We start from the raw sequence: 21,022 nt of genomic DNA on the forward strand, positions 1-21,022 counted from the left end.
TAAATAATATCCTAGACACATTATCTTAACATATTTAAGGTGCTTTTCACTGACAGCTGCAACTTTAATCAGCCAGGCGAGGTGCCCAAATTGCTGGCTTCCCAAATAGGTATAGGCCTATGCACTTGTGATTTGAAACAATCCACAGCAAAATACATTTAAGAAACTAATTATCCTCTGTGGCTAAGTCAAGCTCTCTTGTAAGGTATTTTGAATGATTTTATTTAGACAGGAGTAATTATATAATTTTGGCAAAACATGATTTTACTTTGGGAGAAGCCTATAATGACGAGATGCTCATGTCTCCGCCCTAGCAATGCGAGTCCTTGTCCCAAAGGCGTGAATGCAGGCGACAAGCTTAGGTCTGCATATTATTACAGATTTTGGTGAGAGTGAGCCCTCTCGCTTCGCCTCTTCCTCTGTGCTGAAACTAGTGAGCGAAACAGTGGCCCTCTTGTCTTACTAAATGTAGCCCAGGTATCTAAAGCGGTACCGGAGCGCCAAGTGTAGGTCCAAGAGGCTTGTAAACAGCTTCTACCCCCAAGCCATAAGACTCCTGAACATCTAATCAAATGGCTACCCAGACTATTTCCATTGCCCCCTCCCTTTTACACTGCTGCTCCTCTCTGTTATTATCTATGCATAGTCACTTTAATAACTCTACCTACATGTACATATTACCTCAATTACCTCGACTAACCGGTGCCCCCGCACATTGACTCTGTACCAGTACCCCCTGTATATAGCCTCGCTATTGTTATTTTACTGCTGCTCTTTAATTATTTGTTACTTTTATTTCTTATTCTTATTTAATTTTGGGGGGGTATTTCTTTTTTGGGGGGGGGGGTATTTTTTAAATTGCATTGTTGGTTAAGGGCTTGTAAGTAAGCATTTCACTGTAAGGTTGTATCCTGTTCTATTCGGCACATGTGACAAATAAAATTTGATTTGATGCTGCCTGGCCAGACCAAATATGACATGCCATACTCCTTATGTCCAGATAGCATTATATACTTGGCCTACACATACAGCGTCAGAGGGGCGCTATTTTGCTTGCGCGGATGCTTTATCTGAGATTGATGCGTCTTTCTGTTGGTGTGCATCTTGGTCAAATAAATGATCAATATTTCAATATTTTATTTGGACAGGCAAGGAGGTACGGTAGGGTGGGCTCACCCATAACGCTGGCCCTGGTACTGGTACACTGTTATTACGTGCTTTACTTTTCTGTTATTTCTCTATTTTCTTTCTCTCTGCGTTGTTGGGAAGGGCCCGTAAGTAAGCGTTTCACTGTTAGTCTACACCTGTTGTTTACGAAGCATGTGATGAGTAAAATTTGATTTGACAAACACACACAACACATACTTATGCTCAATCCCAAACTGGTCCCTTCCCCTTGGTCCTCCATTTGAGTGTTAACGCACACCTCTGCTATATGCACAAATGTCCCAAAGCTGAGGGAGTGACAATTATCTAGGATGTATGCTTAGTAAGTGACAACAAACAACAATTATAAACTGGGTGGTTCGAGCCCTGAATGCTGATTGGCTGACAGCCGTGGTATATCAGACCGTATACCACGGGTATGACAAAAGTTATTTTTACTGCTCTAATTACATTGGAAAAAAGTTTATAATAGCAATAAGGCTCCTCTCGGGGATTTGTGATATATGGCCAATATACCACAGCTAAGGGCTGTGTCCTAGCACTCTGCGTTGCGTCGTGCATAAGAACAGCCCTTAGCCGTGATATATTGGTCATATACCACACCCCCTCGGGCCTTATTGCTTAAATATACACCGAGTGTACAAAACATTAGGAACTTTTCCTTTCCATCAGAGCAATCTTGAGAGAATCCTATTTGAGTCAGAGAAGGATATTCATATGATAGGTAAGATATACAAAACCTTGCAGAGAGCCTATCCAACTGACAATCTCTTAGGAAAAAATATAAACTATTTGAACCAAGAATAAAAAACAACTGATATTAGCACAAGATGGAGGGAATGCTTGAACATAACTAATGAAAACCAGGTAACCAAAATGTACGCTTAATCTAGTATAAACTAATGTATAGAATGTATTACAGTGGGGAGAAGAAGTATTTGATACACTGCCGATTTTGCAGGTTTTCCTACTTTACAAAGCATGTAGAGGTCAACAAAAATCCAGAAAATCACATTGTATGATTTTTAAGTAATTAATTTGGATTTTATTGCATGACATAAGTATTTGATACATCAGAAAAGCAGAACTTAATATTTGGTACAGAAACCTTTGTTTGCAATTACAGAGATCATACGTTTCCTGTAGTTCTTGACCAGGTTTGCACACACTGCAGCAGGGATTTTGGCCCACTCCCCCATACAGACCTTCTCCAGATCCTTCAGGTTTCGGGGCTGTCGCTGGGCAATACGGACTTTCAGCTCCCTCCAAAGATTTTCTATTGGGTTCAGGTCTGGAGACTGGCTAGGCCACTCCAGGACCTTGAGATGCTTCTTACCGAGCCACTCCTTAGTTGCCCTGGCTGTGTGTTTCGGGTCGTTGTCATGCTGGAAGACCCAGCCACGACCCATCTTCAATGCTCTTACTGAGGGAAGGAGGTTGTTGGCCAAGATCTCGCGATACATGGCCCCATCCATCCTCCCCTCAATACGGTGCAGTCGTCCTGTCCCCTTTGCAGAAAAGCATCCCCAAAGAATGATGTTTCCACCTCCATGCTTCACGGTTGGGATGGTGTTCTTGGGGTTGTACTCATCCTTCTTCTTCCTCCAAACACGGCGAGTGGAGTTTAGACCAAAAAGCTCTATTTTTGTCTCATCAGACCACATGACCTTCTCCCATTCCTCCTCTGGATCATCCAGATGGTCATTGGCAAACTTCAGACGGGCCTGGACATGCGCTGGCTTGAGCAGGGGGGCCTTGCGTGCGCTGCAGGATTTTAATCCATGACGGCGTAGTGTGTTACTAATGGTTTTCTTTGAGACTGTGATCCCAGCTCTCTTCAGGTCATTGACCAGGTCCTGCCGTGTAGTTCTGGGCTGATCCCTCACCTTCCTCATGATCATTGATGCCCCACGAGGTGAGATCTTGCATGGAGCCCCAGACCGAGGGTGATTGACCGTCATCTTGAACTTCTTCCATTTTCTAATAATTGCGCCAACAGTTGTTGCCTTCTCACCAAGCTGCTTGCCTATTGTCCTGTAGCCCATCCCAGCCTTGTGCAGGTCTACAATGTTATCCCTGATGTCCTTACACAGCTCTCTGGTCTTGGCCATTGTGGAGAGGTTGGAGTCTGTTTGATTGAGTGTGTGGACAGGTGTCTTTTATACAGGTAACGAGTTCAAACAGGTAATGAGTGGAGAACAGGAGGGCTTCTTAAAGAAAAACTAACAGGTCTGTGAGAGCCGGAATTCTTACTGGTTGGTAGGTGATCAAATACTTATGTCATGCAATAAAGTGCAAATTAATTACTTAAAAATCATACAATGTGATTTTCTGGATTTTTGTTTTAGATTCCGTCTCTCACAGTTGAAGTGTACCTATGATAAAAATTACAGACCTCTACATGCTTTGTAAGTAGGAAAACCTGCAAAATCGGCAGTGTATCAAATACTTGTTCTGTATACAATAGACAAAATTCACAAATTCTACAGCACAACAACAGAGTCATGTCGTAATTGTAAAACTAACAATGACTCAATAATTCATGCCTTCTAGGAATGTTATGAAGTTGAAAAGTTCTGGCCAGAGTTCGAAAGTTGGCTGTCAGAAGTATTACAATGTAAATTTACTTTTAATCCATCTGTCTGCATATTTCGAGATGTCATATGGACGCACTGGAGATAGGGGTGAGAACAGGTGGATCTGGGCAGGAGTGATGTTGATATTTTTATTTTTGTGTCTGTATGTTGTCTTTTGTATGTGTATGTTTTGTATTATTTAATAAAAAATAAATAAAAATAAGTTCCAACCTCACTTGTTTCTTCCACAGGTTCTGTCCATACCCTTAGGAGGTCACTCTGCAGTTGGCAGGTCAGAGTCGGGTCCGTAAGCTGCAGCTGCTGGCCCACCAGTACCTGATCTCAGGCAAGATACACATCGGCGACAGACTACCAGAGGCCCACTAACCTAGTCTCTTTGGATCCCTCTGCAGATTAGGATGAGTCAGTAGAATCAGCGAACAGAGATGTCGGACCAACACGAACAGGGGTCATATCCATTAGGCACCAAAAGGAAGAAAATTGACTGAAACAGGGAGGGACTACATGACCTTGTCCCATAGAAAATGTGTGCCCTGATGTATATGCGTCTGGCTTACTTGGATGGATCATGTAGCCTGGATGGCAGTCTGCTTCTGCTGTTCTCTATGTTGTTGTTGTGGTTATGATTCTATGGAGCATGGTGGTGGGAACACCAAGGTTGTAGGTTCAATTCCCACTTGACACACATATAGTGATTGAACATGGTGAACTTCAGCATTGGTTATTGCTAAGTAACTATATTACTATTATGATATACACTGAGTGTACAAAACATTAGGAACACCTTCCTACTCTTGAGTTGCACCCCCTTTAGCCCTCAGAACAGCCTCAATTCATCGGGGCATGGACAATACAAGGTGTCGAATACGTTCCAGAGGGATGCTGGCCCATGTTGACTCCAATGCTTCCCACAGTTTCACCTGGATTCACCTGGTTAGTCTATGTCATGGAAAGAGCAGGTTTTCCAAAGGTTTTGTACATTCAGTGTGTAGGCCTACATTTTCATCATTTACTGCATTTTTGTTACAAGAAATGTTCACAGTAATAGGAATTGGTATGCACATTTTGCCATCGGTATGTTTCTCTTTATATGTTTCTCTATGTTTCTCTATAGTCTGTTCACATGGATGCCACTGGAACTTACCTCGGGATAACCTTTCACAGAAACCATGTCAACCGCTACAACCTTTACAACCAGGTACTCCACTATGTCACACTCACAGTCAATCATTACCTACCGGTACTACACATAAAGTAATTCCCCATAACCTGTTGATTGAACTTACATACTAGCACATTCACATCTTTTCATTGTTTATTCGATTTTTTTTCATAAGCTTTTGTTTATCATTTCAGGTTGCATTGGTTGCCATAAATGTTTTGGGAGATTATGTGAATGGCAATGCTATTGACACTATTGTAAGTGGCTGCTCGTGTGTACCTGTTTTTTCATGTTTTATTTTACTGGATATTTAAGGTGCAGCACTACTGTGAAACGCCAGATGGAGCTGCTGTGTTTGTGAGGTTGCCAATGTGAAGTCATTTTTGTGTCCGAATACCCATACTAGTGTCCTTAAGTGGGTGGCAGGCAGCCTAGCGGTTAAGAGCGTTGGGCCAGTAACCGAAAGATCGCTGGTTCCGAGCCGGCAAGGTGTAAAAATATGCCGTTCTGCCCTTGAGCAAGGCAGTTAACCCCCAACAACAACTGCTCGGGCTCCGATGACGTCGATTAAGGCAGCCCCCCGCTCCTCTCTGATTCAGAAGGGTTGGGTTAAAGACACATTTCAGTTTAAGGTATTGTTGTGCAACTTTCCCAAAAATAACGTTTTATAGTATGTTGACATTTTGAAAATAGTACTCTGAATGGATCATCTAATGTGCTATTGTATTGACTCCCACCATTTGTTCATTATGGTACAGCGCGTAACTTTATCTGATTATCAGCTGAACATAAGTCGGAAAATACGATATGATTATTAAATGCCGAAATGTAGTACTCTAGTATGTGTATTCCGACACAGCCATTTACATGAGACATGTTTTTATTGACATGACTGATTACATGACTTGTCCTTAAGCATTTAACCCAGGACAGTGAGTATAGCACATGAAGTGTTAGTCTATGGTACAGTAAAAATCAAAAACATTTTGAGTTTCATATGACTATAACCATATACACATTATAGGCCTACATTGATCTGCAGATAATAATAGTTGATATTTCTGAATATTATTGATGTTATAATATGTGTCCATAATGTGTTTATGTAAAAGAAACTATAGAAAAACACATTTTCCACTGTTTATGTAACTGTGTGTCAGTGTATGTTTACATTATGCACACAGACACAGTTTTTCTTTTGTTAGAGTGTTGCCTGGTTCCATGGTGGTCACTGTGTGTGCCTGTATTGCCGTGTGTGTGTATGCGTGTGTGTTTGCCCTGACGGACATGGGGCAGGAATGTGGTAATCCGACTCCGAGTGCAGAGTAATCACAGAGGAGGCCGTAGCCAGTGTAATCAGATAGACCTGCGGACGGACAGCCCCTGGAGGAGAGTGGCCCAGCTCAGGGTGGAAGTTTCCCCTAGCTGCAGATCCAAGATCAGCTTCCCTTTCCCCAAGCCTAACATTAACCATTAATTAGGAAAATGCTAAACTGACCATAGATCAGCATCTAGGGGCAACTTCACCCTACAACGAGTGGTCCAGCCTTACCTCTCCAACACACAGGAAGGCAGATTCCACGGGACAAGCTCCACATTGTTGCTCTCTAATCCCACGCTTAAGCACCTCCACCATGGCCACAGTGTTAGCTGGCCTGGTTATCTCTCAGAGTTTTAGTGTTCTCACTGTTCCATTTATGTTGTGATTGTACAGATGAAACCTATAGAGTGACATATTGAAGTATATTGAGTGCTGCATGCAGTACTAGTTCTGGTCATATCATTGAGATGTGTAGATGTACGTGAATTGACGAGACTACTTGTGGTAGTGTAACGGTTGTCCTCCTCCTCTTCTTCCGAAGAGGAGGAGTAGGGATCAGACCAAAATGCAGCGGGTTTTGAAAACATAATGAATTTATTAACTGCCGAAGACGAACACGAAAAAAACACTTGGAATGATTACAAAATAACAAAACGAACGTAGACTGACCTAAAACATGAGAACTTACATATAACACGAAGAACGCAGGAACAGGTACAGACTACAACAAACGAACAAACGCTACAGTCCCGTGTGGTACGAACATACATACAGACACGGAAGACAACCACCCACAAACAAACAGTGTGAACAGCCTACCTTTATATGGTTCTCAATCAGAGGAAACGTCAACCACCTGTCCCTGATTGAGAACCATATAAGGCTAATTACCAATGACCTAAACATAGAAACACAAAACATAGAATGCCCACCCCAACTCACGCCCTGACCAACTAAACACATACAAAAATAACAGAAAACAGGTCAGGAACGTGACAGGTAGATCACCTAGCTCTGATGACTTGCCTCATCTATTATATACAGAGTTGAGTAGTCCTCATATCGTCCATGTTACTGTTAGTTCTCTAATTTACAACTGGAATATGCCCCATTTGGGTTTCCATAATAATGAGTCAGTTGGTTGTGATTGTAGTGTTTTACTGAGCAGATGACCTGTGCCTTTTCGCTGTGTGTTTTGAGACCTGTCATTGAGAGAGGTTAATTGTACCTCTGTTTGCCCACAGCTAAGCAGAGAGAAGCTGATTGAGCACTACCTTAACAGCAGTCAGCACGTGACCGCCTTGGTTGCAACATGCATGGGGTAGGGTTGAAGGCTCATTGGCCTGTGAAGTCCTTTGTGACAATGCTGTTTAATAAATAAATAAACAGCCTGGAAGTTGACATGATCGCCACTAGAGGTCTTCACGGGTCCACCCGAACCCGAGTACCTGAGACCCGCCCCGGGACACAAGCGGGCCTGGGTCCAAATTTTTTATTTTTCCCTCGGTTTGATTGTCATCGGAGCTATGTACCTACAGCTGATAGACCCGAATGGACCCAACCACGGCTCTGCATAGCCCTATTTATTTTACGCTAATAAGGTGAATTCATTAGCTTATAGAAGGGCTAGCCAACATATAAAGACAGTTTCATTAACCAGAAGAGCAACTTGGCGTATAAACATTGTCAGTCGGGTCTAGATTGTCCTCGGGTACAAGAAGACCTCTAAATTACCACTGTTTGCCATTTCGATTGTTATGTTTTTCTCTTTATCTTGGGCTACAGTCTGTTAATAGAAATGGCTAACGTAGAAGCCCAGGAATCCAGGCTAAAGAGAAACACAAATGACAATTTAATTGGAATAGTTGTCAAATAGTCACTCTGAGACTCATTCAAATGTATGAAAAAATAGCAATATCCAATAGATGTAAAAAAAAATATATATATATTATATATATAAACAATAAAAACATCAACAACATGTAAATGACTGTACTAACAATACTCTGTACATTACAAATGTATAGAATATTTGTTTACCTAATCACACAATTTCAGGTAATATTTTGAATACCTAATTTGGCTAATTGGGGTACCTAATAATCTACAAGTGTAAACCGAGGCTACAGTATGTTCTATGCATTAAAAGCGGCTCTATCCCATTGTCTCTTTCAGTAAGTGTGAGTCCATCTCCCCTCTGGATGACCTGGCTTTTGACATGTATCAGGACCTCGAAATAGCCCACATCATCCACCTACTGGATGACAAGAAGCAGGAGATGGTCCGTCAGGAGAGATAAGAGTTTGCCAAAACACTCAAGCAGGCTATCGCTGACCTGCAAAAGGTGCTTCTAGGGTCTTTCTGTGTGGAAATTGAATAAAAATACCCAATACCCCATTTCCCAGTGGAACTGAAAATATGGAAATATGTATTGCATAGTTAGATATACATTGTAGAATCTTAGTGAAGACATCAAAACTATGAAATAACACATATGGAATGAAGTAGTAACCAAAAAACTGTTAAACAATCAAAATGTATTTTATAATTAAGATTCTTCAAAGTAGCCACCCTTTTCCTTGCACACTCTTGGCATTCTCTCAACCAGCTTCATTAGGTAGTCATCTGGAATACATTTCAATTAACAGGTGTGCATTGTTAAAAGTTAATTTGTGGAATTTCTTTCCTTAATGCATTTGACCCAGTCAGTTGTGTTATGACAAGGTAGGGGTGGTATACAGAATATAGCCCTATTTGGTAAAAGACCAAGTCCTTGTTATGGCAAGAACAGCTCAAATAAGCAAAGAGTAACGACAGTCCATCATAGCTTTAAGACATGGTCAGTCAATACGGAACATTTCAAGATCTTTGAATGTTTCTTCAAGTGCAGTCGCAAAAACCATCAAGCACTATTATGAAACTGGCTCTCATGAGGACTGCCACAGGAAAGGAAGACCCAGAGTTTCCTCTGCTCCAGACGATAAGTTCATTAGAGTTAACTGCACCTCAGATTGCAGCCCAAATAAATGCTTCACAGAGTTCAAATAACAGACACATCTCATCAACTATTCAGAGGAGACTGCGTGAATCAGGCCTTCATGGTTGAATTCCTGCAAAGAAACCACTACTAAAGGACACCAATATGAAGAAGAGACTTGCTTGGGCCAAAAAACACGAGCAATGGACATTAGACCGGTGGAAATCTGTCCTTTGGTCTGATAAGTCCAAATCGTCTGTCCTCGGTTGCAACACTCACTACCGAGTTCCAAACTGCCTCTGCAAGCAACATCAGCGCAATAACTGTTCGTCGGGGGCTTCATGAAATGGGTTTCCATGGCCGAGCAGCCACACACAAGCCTAAGATCACCATACGCAATGCCAAGCGTCAGCTGGAGGGGTGTAAAGCTCGCCGCCATTGGACTCTGGAGCAGTGGAAACACATTCTCTGGAGTGATGAATCACGCTTTATCATCTGGCAGTCTAACAGACGAATCTGGGTTTGGCGGATGCCAGGAGAACGCTACATGCCCGAATGCATAGTGCCAACTGTAAAGTTTTGGTGGAGGAGGAATAATGGTCTGGGGCTGGTTCTCATGGTTAGGGCTAGGCCCCTTAGTTCCAGTGAAGGGAAATCTTAACATGGCCTTCATGGTCGTACAATGACATTCTAGACGATTCTGTGCTTCCAACTTTGTGGCAATAGTTTGGGGAAGACCCTTTCTTGTTTCAGCATGACAATGCCCCCGTGCACAAGCGAGGTTCATAAAGAAATGGTTTGTCGAGATCGGTATGGAAGAATTTGACTGGCCTGCGCAGAGCGCTGCCCTTAAATCAAACACCTTTGGGATGAATTGGAACGCCGACTGTGAGCCAGGTCTAATCGCCCAACATCAGTGGCCGACATCACTAATGCTCTTGTGGCTGACTGGAAGCAAGTCCCCGCAACAATGTTCCAGCATCTAGTGGAAAGCCTTCCCAGAAGAGTGGAGGCTGTTATAGCAGCATAGGGGGGACCAACTCCATATTAATATTAATGCCCATGATTCTGGAATGAGATGTTTGATGAGCAGGTGTCCACATACTTTTGGTCATGTAGTGTAGAGACGCTATCATTGCATTACAAATTTACACATACAGTATACTCAATATCAAGTCTTTGAATTCATCTTTTGACTTTTTCACTTCCTTATTGATTTGCAATTTTGCAGTCTGATTTTGTCCGTGTCTGTAATCGTAGTCATTAAACATTGTTCAGATTCCTGTCACCAACCACCTATGTGTATGCGGTCGTCATACCAACCATGAATACATAATAAGCACAACAGCTGCGGTGAAGGCCAGTGAGTGTTTTTTCTTTGTTGTGACAAACCAGACGCTAGCCTGTAACCAAAGAACGGTTTCTTTCCAACCCAAACGCCTCTTAGCATTGCATACACTGCTGTTGCCAAGGTGATCTAGCCGAAACTCTCTCCATAGCTCCTTGATGGCATAACTCACACCTATGCAGGATTGATAGAAAAAGATATTACTTCATATTGTCACATACTTGAAATATGTCTACTACTAATTGTCTGTCACATTAGTAGCTAATGCAGTAGACTTATATAAATATATGTGTTACCTGGCACCGACTAGCAAGCTCCCTAAGTTCTATGAAATTTCCCAGTAAAATTACACATTGGACTTACTGGAACCTATGGTCTGTGTCCAACATGGCACCCTATTCACTATGTAATGCACTACTTTTGACCAGAACCCCATGGGCCCTGGTCAAAAGTAGTGCACTATAAAGTAAATATGGTGCCATTTGGGATACCAGCTAGTAAACATTAACGATTCCGTCCATGTAATACCGTGATGCTCTGGGGGCATGGCAATGACCTGTTGCATAGTAACCACAATTTAAGGAGGACTAAACTATTTTTATTTCATATGCGGTCCTGTTGAACAACATAAGATATAGTTTGACATCTGGACCTTTGGTCGTCCATTCATGGACATGAAAATAGTTCAACACAAAAAATAACCTTTCAAAACCACTCTGTCTTTCTCTTTATCCATTCATGTGCCTCCTTCTTCTCCATCCCCATGTGTGACTGGGCTAGGTAGGAGAATGCCTGGGCCGATCCAACGTGGAGAAGCGCTGTGCCATTGAGTAGGAGGACTACGACACGGCCAAGAAGAAGAAGGAGCAGATGGAGGAGTACCAGACAGTGTACCATCATCTGGAGGTCCACAACCTACTGGACATGGGCACGGTCAGTGGCTCTATGTGGCTTCTTGGGTCATTTCAATAGTTGTGACTGGGACCTTAAGTTAATGCCTTGTTTTGTTCATTTATCTTATTTCCCGAGCCCTTATCACAGTCCGGACACCTACAGTACAGCACCTTCAGAAAGTATTCAAACCCCTTTACTTTTCCCACATTTTGTTGTGTTACTGCCTGAATTTAAAATTGGCCTACACACAATACCCCATCATGTAAAAGTGGAATTATGTTGCTTGAAATCTTTACAAATTAATTTTAAAATTAAGCTGAAATGTCTTGAGTCAATATGTATTCAACCCCTTTCTTATTTGTTATGGCAAAGCTAAATAAGTTCAGGAGTTAAAAATGTGCCTAACAAGTCACATAATAAGTTGCATGGACTCACTCTGTATGCAATAATAGTGTTTAACATGATTTTTGAATGACTACCTCATCTCTGTACCCCACACATACAGTTATCTGTAAGGTCCCTCAGTTGAGCAGTGAATTTCAAACATCGATTCAACCACAAAGACCAGGGAGGTTTTCCAATGCCTCGCAAAGAAGGGCACCTATTGGTAGATGGGTAAAAAGAAAAAGAAAAATTGACATTGAACATCCCTTTGAGCATGGTGAATTACACTTTGGATGGTGTATCAATACAACCAGTCACTACAAAGATACAGGCATCTTTCATGAGGGATTTCACCATGAGGCCAATGGCAACTTTAAAACAATTACAGAGCTTATTGGTTGTGATAGGATCAAACTGAGGATGGATCAACAACATTGTAGTTACGCCACAATACTAACCAAGTTGACAGAGTGAAAAGAAGGAAGCTTGTACAGAAAAAAAAATATTCAAAAACTTGCATCCTGTCTGCAACAAGGACCTAAAGTAATACTGCAAAAAATGTGGCGAAGCAATTCACTTTTTGTCCTGAATAAAAACAAAAATTTGTTTGGGCCAAATCAAATACAACACATTACTGAGTACCACTCTCCATATTTTCAAGCATAGTGGTGTCTGCATCATGTTATGGATATGCTTGTAAAAGTTAAGGACTGGGGAGTTTTTCAGGATAAAAGAGAAATAGAATGGAGGCAAGCACAGTGTCACGAATACCACCGAAGGTGGCTCCCCTTCCTGTTCGGGTGGTGCTTGGCGGTCGTCGTCGCCGGTCTACTAGCTGCCACCGATCACTTTTTCCTTTTCGTTTGGTTGTGTCTAATTGTTTACACCTGTTCCTTGTTGGGGTTTTGGGATGGGTGTTATTTAAGTTCGTTTAGCCCGCTGGTGTTTGTGCGGGCTTGTTGTTATTTGACGTATGTGGTGTTTGTGTTCTTTTGTTTTTTCGCTGTCCGGTATTTTTAGTAACTATGGTTTTGGGTTTGTTGCACCTGTGTTTTGGGCTTCACCCATGTTTGTAACTGGTTACTTTACGAAAGGACATTAAAGCGTTTTTCCCGTCAGCCTTCTGCTCTCTGCGTCTGACTCCACACCCATCACTCTCCAGTCGTTACAGAAGCCCGCACCCCGATATGGAGTCAGCAGGAGCAGCGACCAACCCTCTCCCCACGATGGAGGAGAGAGTCCTTCATCATACGTCCATCCTCCATCGCATCGGATCAGCGATGGATCAAATGATGGAGAGGATGGACCGTTGGGAGAGGAGTGGTCTCCCTACTACCCCACCTACCCTCCCACCAGCAACTCTACCATCTCCTCCAGCGGGATCCGGTGCCAGCGCTCTGCGTATCACGCCTCCGAGGGAGTACGATGGAGCGGAGTGCCAGGGATTCCTGTTACAACTAGAGCTCTACCTGGCCACCGTTCGGCCGGCTCCCTCGGACGAGGAGAGCGTGAGTGTCCTCGTCTCCTGCCTGATGGGTAGAGCCCTGGAGTGGGCCAATGCCATCTGGAACGGGCCCGACTCAGCGAAGGGTCACTACCCGGAGTTCACCCGCGGTGAGAGGTTGTTCCATCTCCGGCAGGGGATGAGGAGCGCGCTGGACTTCGCGCTGGAATTCCCGACTTTAGCCGCTGGAGCGGGGTGGAACGACAGGGCCCTGATAGACCATTACAGGTGTAGCCTAAGAGAGGACGTCAGCAGGGAGCTGGCTTGTCGGGACACTACGCTCAGCTTGGATGAGTTGATCGGCATGTCCATCCGGCTAGACCATCTGCTGGCTGCTCGCGGACGTTCTGAAAGGGTCCTGTCAGTTTCACCTCCTGGCCCTCCCGCTCCCATCCCTATGGAGCTAGGGGGGCTGCATCTAGGAAGACCGGAGGAGGAGGCTCCTCCTGTACCCATTGTGGCCGGAGAGGGCACACTTCCGGTCGGTGCTGGAGGAGTCCATCTGGGAGTCGAGAGGGCAGGCAGAACACTCCTCGGTCACCCCAGGTGAGTCAGCACCACACTCTCCCAGAGCTTCCTGTTGGTCACATGTTTTTGTTAATTTGTTAAAAGGTTTTTCCCCTCTCTCCAGCATAAGGCGCTAGTCGATTCAGGCGCGGCGGGGAGTTTTATAGATCGCGGACTCGCGCAGAGGTTGAGGATTCCGTTAGTTAAGGTAGACCCCCCCCTTCCCCGTGCACTCCTTAGATAGTCAACCATTAGGGTCAGGGCTGGTCAGGGAGGCCACGATTCCTCTGGAGATGATTACGCAGGGGAATCATAAGGAGCGGATTAGTCTGTTCCTTATCGATTCACCTGCGTTTCCGGTGGTGCTGGGGATTCCCTGGCTGGCTATTCACAATCCTAGGATTTTGTGGAAACAGGGAGCTCTCCAGGGGTGGTCTGATGAGTGTTCAGGCAGGTGTTTAGGAGTTTCCATCGGTGCGACAACGGTGGAGAGTCCAGACCAGGTTTCCACCGTGCGCATTCCTGCTGAGTATACCGATTTGGCTATCGCCTTCAGTAAAAAGAAGGCGACCCTATTACCACCTCATCGACAGGGGGATTGCGTGATAAACCTCCAGGTAAATGCTACACTCCCCAGGAGTCACGTGTATCCTTTGTCCCGGGAGGAGACGTTGGCTATGGAGACATATGTCACGGAAGCCCTGGGACAGGGGTACATTCGGCCCTCCATGTCACCCGTCTCCTCAAGTTTCTTTTTCGTGAAGAAAAAGGATGGTGGTTTACGTCCGTGTATTGATTATCGAGGTCTAAATTCCATCACTGTGGATTTCAGTTATCCACTACCTCTCATCGCTACGGCGGTGGAATAATTTCACGGGGCGCGATTCTTCACGAAACTGGACCTCAGGAGCGCGTATAATCTGGTGCGTATTCGGGAGGGAGATGAGTGGAAAACCGCGTTTAGTACCACATCTGGCCATTATGAGTACCTCGTCATGCCGTACGGGTTAAAGAATGCTCCAGCCATCTTTCAATCCTTTGTTGATGAGATTCTCAGAGACCTGCACGGACAGGGTGTAGTGGTGTATATTGACGACATCTTGATTTACTCCGCTACACGCGCCGCGCATGTGTCTCTGGTACGCAAGGTTCTTGGGCGATTGCTGGAGCATGACCTGTACGTGAAGGCGGAGAAATGTGAGTTTTCCAAACGAGCCGTTTCCTTCCTGGGTTATCGCATTTCCACCTCGGGGGTGGTAATGGAGGGTGACCGCGTAAAGGCCGTGCGTAATTGGCCGACTCCGACCACGGTAAAGGAGGTGCAGCGGTTTTTAGGGTTTGCCAATTACTACCGGAGGTTTATCCGGGGCTTTGGTCAGGTAGCGGCTCCTATTACCTCACTGCTGAAGGGGGGGGGCCGGTGCGTTTGCAGTGGTCAGCAGAGGCGGACGGAGCTTTCCGTCGTTTGAAGGCGCTGTTCACCGACGCGCCAGTGTTGGTGCATCCGGACCCTTCTTTGGCATTCATCGTAGAGGTGGACGCATCCGAGGCTGGGGTTGGAGCGGTGCTCTCACAGCGCTCGGGTACGCCACCGAAGCTCCTCCCCTGTGCTTTTTTTCAAAGAAGCTCAGGCCAGCGGAGCGGAATTATGATGTGGGGGATAGGGAGCTGTTGGCCATGGTTAAGGCCCTGAAGGTGTGGAGACACTGGCTTGAGGGGGCTAAGCACCCTTTCCTCATCTGGACTGACCACCGTAACCTGGAGTATATCCGATCAGCTAGGAGACTGAATCCTCGTCAGGCAAGGTGGCCATGTATTTCACCCGATTTCGTTTTACGATCTCGTATCGACCAGGTTCCTTCAATACTAAGGCCAACGCGCTGTCCCGCCTATATGACACTGATGACCGGTCCATCGATCCTACTCCCATCATTCCGGCTGCCAAGCTGGTAGCACCGGTAGTATGGGAGGTGGACGCGGACATCGAGCGGGCACTAAGGGAGGAACCTGCGCCTCCACAGTGCCCGGAGGGTCGTAGGTACGTGCCGCTCGCTGTTCGTGATCAATTGATTCGTGGGCTCATAGTCTACCCTCGTCAGGTCACCCGGGTATTTCGAGGAAGGTGCGAGGTCTTAGAGGGAAGTACTGGTGGCCTACCTTGTTGAGAGATGTGCGCTTCTATGTCTCCTCCTGTTCGGTGTGCGCCCAGAGTAAGGCTCCTAGGCACTTGCCACGGGGGAAATTACAACCCCTCCCCGTTCCACAACGGCCGTGGTCCCATCTATCGGTGGATTTTCTTACGGATCTTCCCCTGTCTCAGGGGAATACGACGATCCTGGTCATTGTGGATCGGTTCTCGAAGTCCTGCCGTCTTATCCCTTTGCCCGGTCTCCCTACGGCCCTGCAGACTGCGGAGGCACTGTTCACCCATGTCTTCCGGCACTACGGGGTGCCCGAGGATATCGTTTCTGATCGGGGTCCCCAGTTTACATCACGAGTATGGAAGGCGTTTATGGAGCGTCTGGGGGTCTCGGTCAGCCTGACCTCGGGGTATCACCTGGAGAGTAATGGGCAGGTGGAAAGAGTGAACCAGGAGGTGGGTAGGTTTCTGAGGTCGTATTGCCAGGACCGGCCAGGGGAGTGGGCGAGATACATCCCCTGGGCTGAAATGGCCCAGAACTCACTAAGCCACTCCTCTACCAACATGTCACCGTTTGAGTGTGTGTTAGGGTACCAGCCGGTTCTGGCACCATGGCATCAGAGCCAGACTGAGGCTCCTGCGGTGGAGGAGTGGGTGCAGCGCTCTAAGGAGACCTGGAAAGCCGTCCAGGAGTCATTGCGTCAGGCGAGTGAACGGCAGAAGAGGAGCGCTGACCGTCACCGCAGTGAGGCCCCCGTGTTTGCACCGGGGGACAGGGTCTGGCTCTCGACCCGAAACCTGCCCCTCCGCCTGCCGTGCCGGAAGCTGGGTCCGCAGTGTGTAAGGCCATTTAAAGTCCTGAGGAGAATAAACGAGGTGTGTTATCGATTGTTACTCCCTTCGACTCCACACCCATCACTCTCCAGTCGTTACACACAGGCAAAATCTTAGAGGAAAACCTGGTTTAGTCTGCTTTACACCAGAAGAGTGGCCAAGTTACAGTTTTGACTTAAATCTACGGCAAGACCTGAAAATGGTTTTCTAGCAATGATCAACAACCAATTTGACAGAGCTTGAAGAATTTTGAAAAGAATAATGGGCAAATGTTGTGCAATCCAGGTGTGGAAAGCTTTTAGAGATTTAACCAGAAAGACTAACAGCTGTAATCGCTGCCAAAGGTGATACTACAAAGTATTGACTCAGGGGTGTGAATAGTTATGTAAATTAGATGTTTATGTTTCACATAATTTTTGTAAATAAAAACATTTCTAAAAACATGGTTTCACTTTGTCATTATGGAGTATTGTGTGTAATTTAATGCATTTTGAATTCAGGCTGTAACACGAGAAAATGTGGAATAAGTCGTGGGGTATGAATACTTTCTGAAGGGACCGTATGCTATAGTAAAAAGCATGATGTAATATATAAAATAGAACAGAATATTTTTCTAAATGACAAAACTTGCCATTGCTAAGTGATGCGCATCTTGTGTCTGGAACAGTTATTCTCAAAGGGTGATCATTTGAAGCGAGTTGGAAGATAATTTTCTCAGGGTTACAAACCAAAATCGGTCTTCTTTTCGATGTACTGACGTTCGATTTATACTGAACAAAAATATAATCGCAACATGCAACAATTTTAAAGATTTTACTGAGTTTAAGTTCAAATAAGGAAATCAGTCAATTTAAATAAATACATTTGGCCCTAATCTATGGATTTAACCTTACTGGAAATACAGATATCTGTTGGTCACAGATAACTTAACAAAAAGGTAGGGTCTTGGATCAGAAAAACAGTCAGTATCTGGTGTGGCCACCATTTGCCTAGTAGCACGACACATCTCCTTCGCATAGAGTTAATCAGGCTGTTGATTGTGGCCTGTGGAATGTTGTCCCACTCCTCTTCAATGGCTGTGCAAAGTTGCTGGATATTGTCAGGATCTGGAACATGCTGTCGTACACGTCGATCCAGAGCATCCCAAACATGCTCAATGGGTGACATGTCTTGTAAGTATGCAGGGACGGGAACATTTTCAGCCTCCAGGAATTGTGTACAGATCCTTGCATTATCATGCTGAAACATGTTGTGATGGCAGCGGATGAATGGCACGACACTGGGCCTCAGGATCTCGTCACAGTATCTCTGTGCATTCAAACTGCCATCGATCATACGTAGCTTATGCCTGCCCATACCATAACCTCACCACCACCATGGGGTTCACAACGTTGACCTAAGCAAACCGCTAGCCCACACAACGCCATACACGTGGTCTGCGGATGTGAGGCTGGTTGGAGCTGGCATATAGTAGAGAAATTAACATGACATTTTCTGGCATGGCAACAGCTATGTTGTCATTCCTGCAGTCAGCATGCCAATTGCACACTCCCTCAAAACTTGAGAAATCTGTGGCATTGTGTTGTGTGCCAAAACTACACATTTTATAGTGGCCTTTTTTTGTCCCCAGCACAAGGTGCACCTGTGTAATGATCATGCTGTTTAATCAATTTATCGATAAGCCTCAGGTGTAGGGATTATCTTGGAAAAGGAGAAATGGTTACTAACAGGGATGTAAACAACTTTGTGCACAACATTTTAGAGAAATAAGCTTTTTGTGCGTATTGAAAATTCCGGGGATCTTTTATTTCAGCTCATAAAACATGGGACCAACACTTTGCATGTTTCGTTTATATTTTTGTTCAGTATAGTTTATAATGCCTGTTTTGGGAATTTTCTAAATGGATTAGCAATTCCACTTGAAAGGAAATTTAGGGAGAAGAACTGTGTGATGCTTGGCTTGGAACACTAGAGTCAAAGCAAATTATCGTTGTCTTCAAGAAGACATAAACATTTTCGAGCCCAAGTTTCACTTGCACGTTTGTGCAGCCACAAAGCACATTCCACCAAATAGTTTTACAGTATGTGAAAAAAAGGTGATCTTTGGTTAAAGTTTTGAGTTTTGATGTCTGTTCGAGTACTCGATTACTCATGACCATCCCTAACACTGGGGCCCTCATTTTAAGCTGCAGAGGTGTTTGGAACGATCAAACATGGGATTATGACCAAGCGTTTATATGGTTTACTCACCAGTGTGACCACAGACAGATTGAGTTTCACAATTTAATTAAAAGTGTGAAACAGTTGGGTGACTTTAGCGTGTGCCAACCTGGCTGGAAGGCTCGACTTTTAGCCTTTTACAGAACAGGAGTATTGTGCCAGTTGGCTGGCAGAGTTGTACTTGGAATAGATATTATACCTTGGCTCTTCATAGAGGGAGTACTATAAATCATGATATATTCAATGACATTATAGTTAATGAAAGCCACATTTGTTTTAGTAGATCATCTAATCCAGTGGATCTCAATCCTTGTCCTGGGTTTTTGCCCTAGCACTACACACTTGATTCAAATCATCAAAGCCTGATGAGGAGTTGTTGATTTGAATCACGTGTGTAGTGCTAGGGGAAAAACTAAAATGTGCACCCCTTTGGGTCCCCAGGACCAGGAATGAGAATCAATCAATCAATCAATCTTTTCAAGAGGCCTTTCTTTCACCAGTCTTTCCAGCTCAGTCTGTTTGGTCTATTACATGATCTGTTTCTCTTGAACACTGAACATTTCTCAACACTTGCGATATCTTGGTGTAATAAATGTAAACATGCTTAAATATTCTATCTAGATCTATATAGAAACATTATCTTAACTAATCTCTCTGCCTTAATCTTTGGATCTAATTTTCCACAACAACATGAATTAAACTAAAGTTATACATTTGACATTGGTGTTCCATTGAATGACTGTATTCACAGCTCACCGCCCTGCCTTATGACAAGAGACCCCTACCTGCCCTGCAGAGGAAGGGGGAGACAGCCCAGAGCCAGCCTGAGGAGTCCCCTCTCCGCTGGTCACCACCCTTCATAGCCCTGGGTTGACCGGGGAGCCTGAGCTCCTCACAGAGAGAGCCCAGAGAGAGGCCAGCATCCCAATTGAGGTGTATGGAGACAGACTGGTGAGATAAATACACGCAAGCACGTATGCATGCACGCACAACACACACAATCACACACGAATACAGAAAAGCCCAGACAGAAAAACAGAGACCTTGCATGATGTGTGTCTCGTACTATGAAACAAAGATAAATTATTTAAAGAATGACAGTAAAAAGCTTTGGGGCACCTTAAATAAAAATTTTGGGGAAAAAGCCAACTCGGCTCCTTCATTCATTGAATCAGATGGCCCATTCATCACAAAGCCCACTGATATTGCCTACTACTTTAATTACTTTTTCATTGGCAAGATGTCACGTTCCTGACCTGTTTTCCCTTGTTTTTGTATTTGTTTAGTATGGTCAGGGCGTGAGTTGGGGTGGGCATTCTATGTTGTGTGTCTAGTTTGTCTGTTTCTGTGTTCAGCCTAATATGGTTCTCAATCAGAGGCAGCTGTCAATCGTTGTCCCTGATTGAGAATCATATATAGGTGGCTTGTTTTGTGTTGGGGATTGTGGGTGGTTGTTTCCTGTCTCTGTGTTTGTGTTCTGCACCAGATAGGACTGTCTCGGTTTTCACGTTTGTTGTTTTGTATTGTTGTAAGTGTTCACAGTTCGTTAAATTAAACATGTTGAACACTAACTGCGCTGCATTTTGGTCCTCTCCTTCATCCCAGGAAGAAAGCCGTTACACAAGATAATAAAACTTAGGGATGCTGACACTACACATCCAAGTATAATTATGAAATACAAGAATTGTACAGTGTGGAAGAGGTGAAAAACTATTGTTGTCTATCAACAATGACAAGCCACCGGGGTCTGACAATCTGGATGAAAAATTCCTGAGGATAATAGCAGACGATACTGCCACTCCTATTTGCCACATCTTCAATTTAAGCATAATAGAGAGTGTGTGCCCTCATTCAGGCCTGGAGGGAAGCTAAAGTCATCCCGCTACCCAAGAATAGTAAAGCCCCCTTTACTGGCTCAAATAGCTGACCAATCAGCCTGTTACCAACCATAGTAAACTTCTGGAAAC

General features: G+C 44.5%; 2 protein-coding genes across 2 annotated transcripts in view; one reads left to right on the forward strand and one right to left on the reverse strand.

Moving 5' to 3' along the window:
• LOC120061579 (leucine-rich repeat-containing protein 47-like) overlaps positions 1-4,995 on the reverse strand; it is a 17,507-nt gene extending 12,512 nt beyond the window's left edge. The window contains exons 1-2 of the mRNA XM_039011487.1: positions 4,909-4,995; positions 3,980-4,079 (exon numbers count right to left, since the gene is read on the reverse strand). Coding sequence (XP_038867415.1) covers positions 3,980-4,079; positions 4,909-4,995 — 187 coding nt within the window. The remainder of the gene's footprint in view (positions 1-3,979; positions 4,080-4,908) is intronic.
• LOC120061209 (retrotransposon-derived protein PEG10) overlaps positions 1-20,205 on the forward strand; it is a 21,382-nt gene extending 1,177 nt beyond the window's left edge. Inside the window, exons 3-7 of the mRNA XM_039010836.1 lie at positions 3,995-4,035; positions 4,157-4,962; positions 11,353-11,505; positions 13,013-13,900; positions 19,807-20,205. Coding sequence (XP_038866764.1) covers positions 13,038-13,900; positions 19,807-19,918 — 975 coding nt within the window. The 5' untranslated portion in view covers positions 3,995-4,035; positions 4,157-4,962; positions 11,353-11,505; positions 13,013-13,037 and the 3' untranslated portion in view covers positions 19,919-20,205. The remainder of the gene's footprint in view (positions 1-3,994; positions 4,036-4,156; positions 4,963-11,352; positions 11,506-13,012; positions 13,901-19,806) is intronic.
• Positions 20,206-21,022: the final 817 nt, after the last annotated feature.

This window comes from Salvelinus namaycush, chromosome 16 (genome assembly GCF_016432855.1).
Source record: "Salvelinus namaycush isolate Seneca chromosome 16, SaNama_1.0, whole genome shotgun sequence".
NCBI classification, from domain to species: Eukaryota; Metazoa; Chordata; class Actinopteri; order Salmoniformes; family Salmonidae; genus Salvelinus; species Salvelinus namaycush.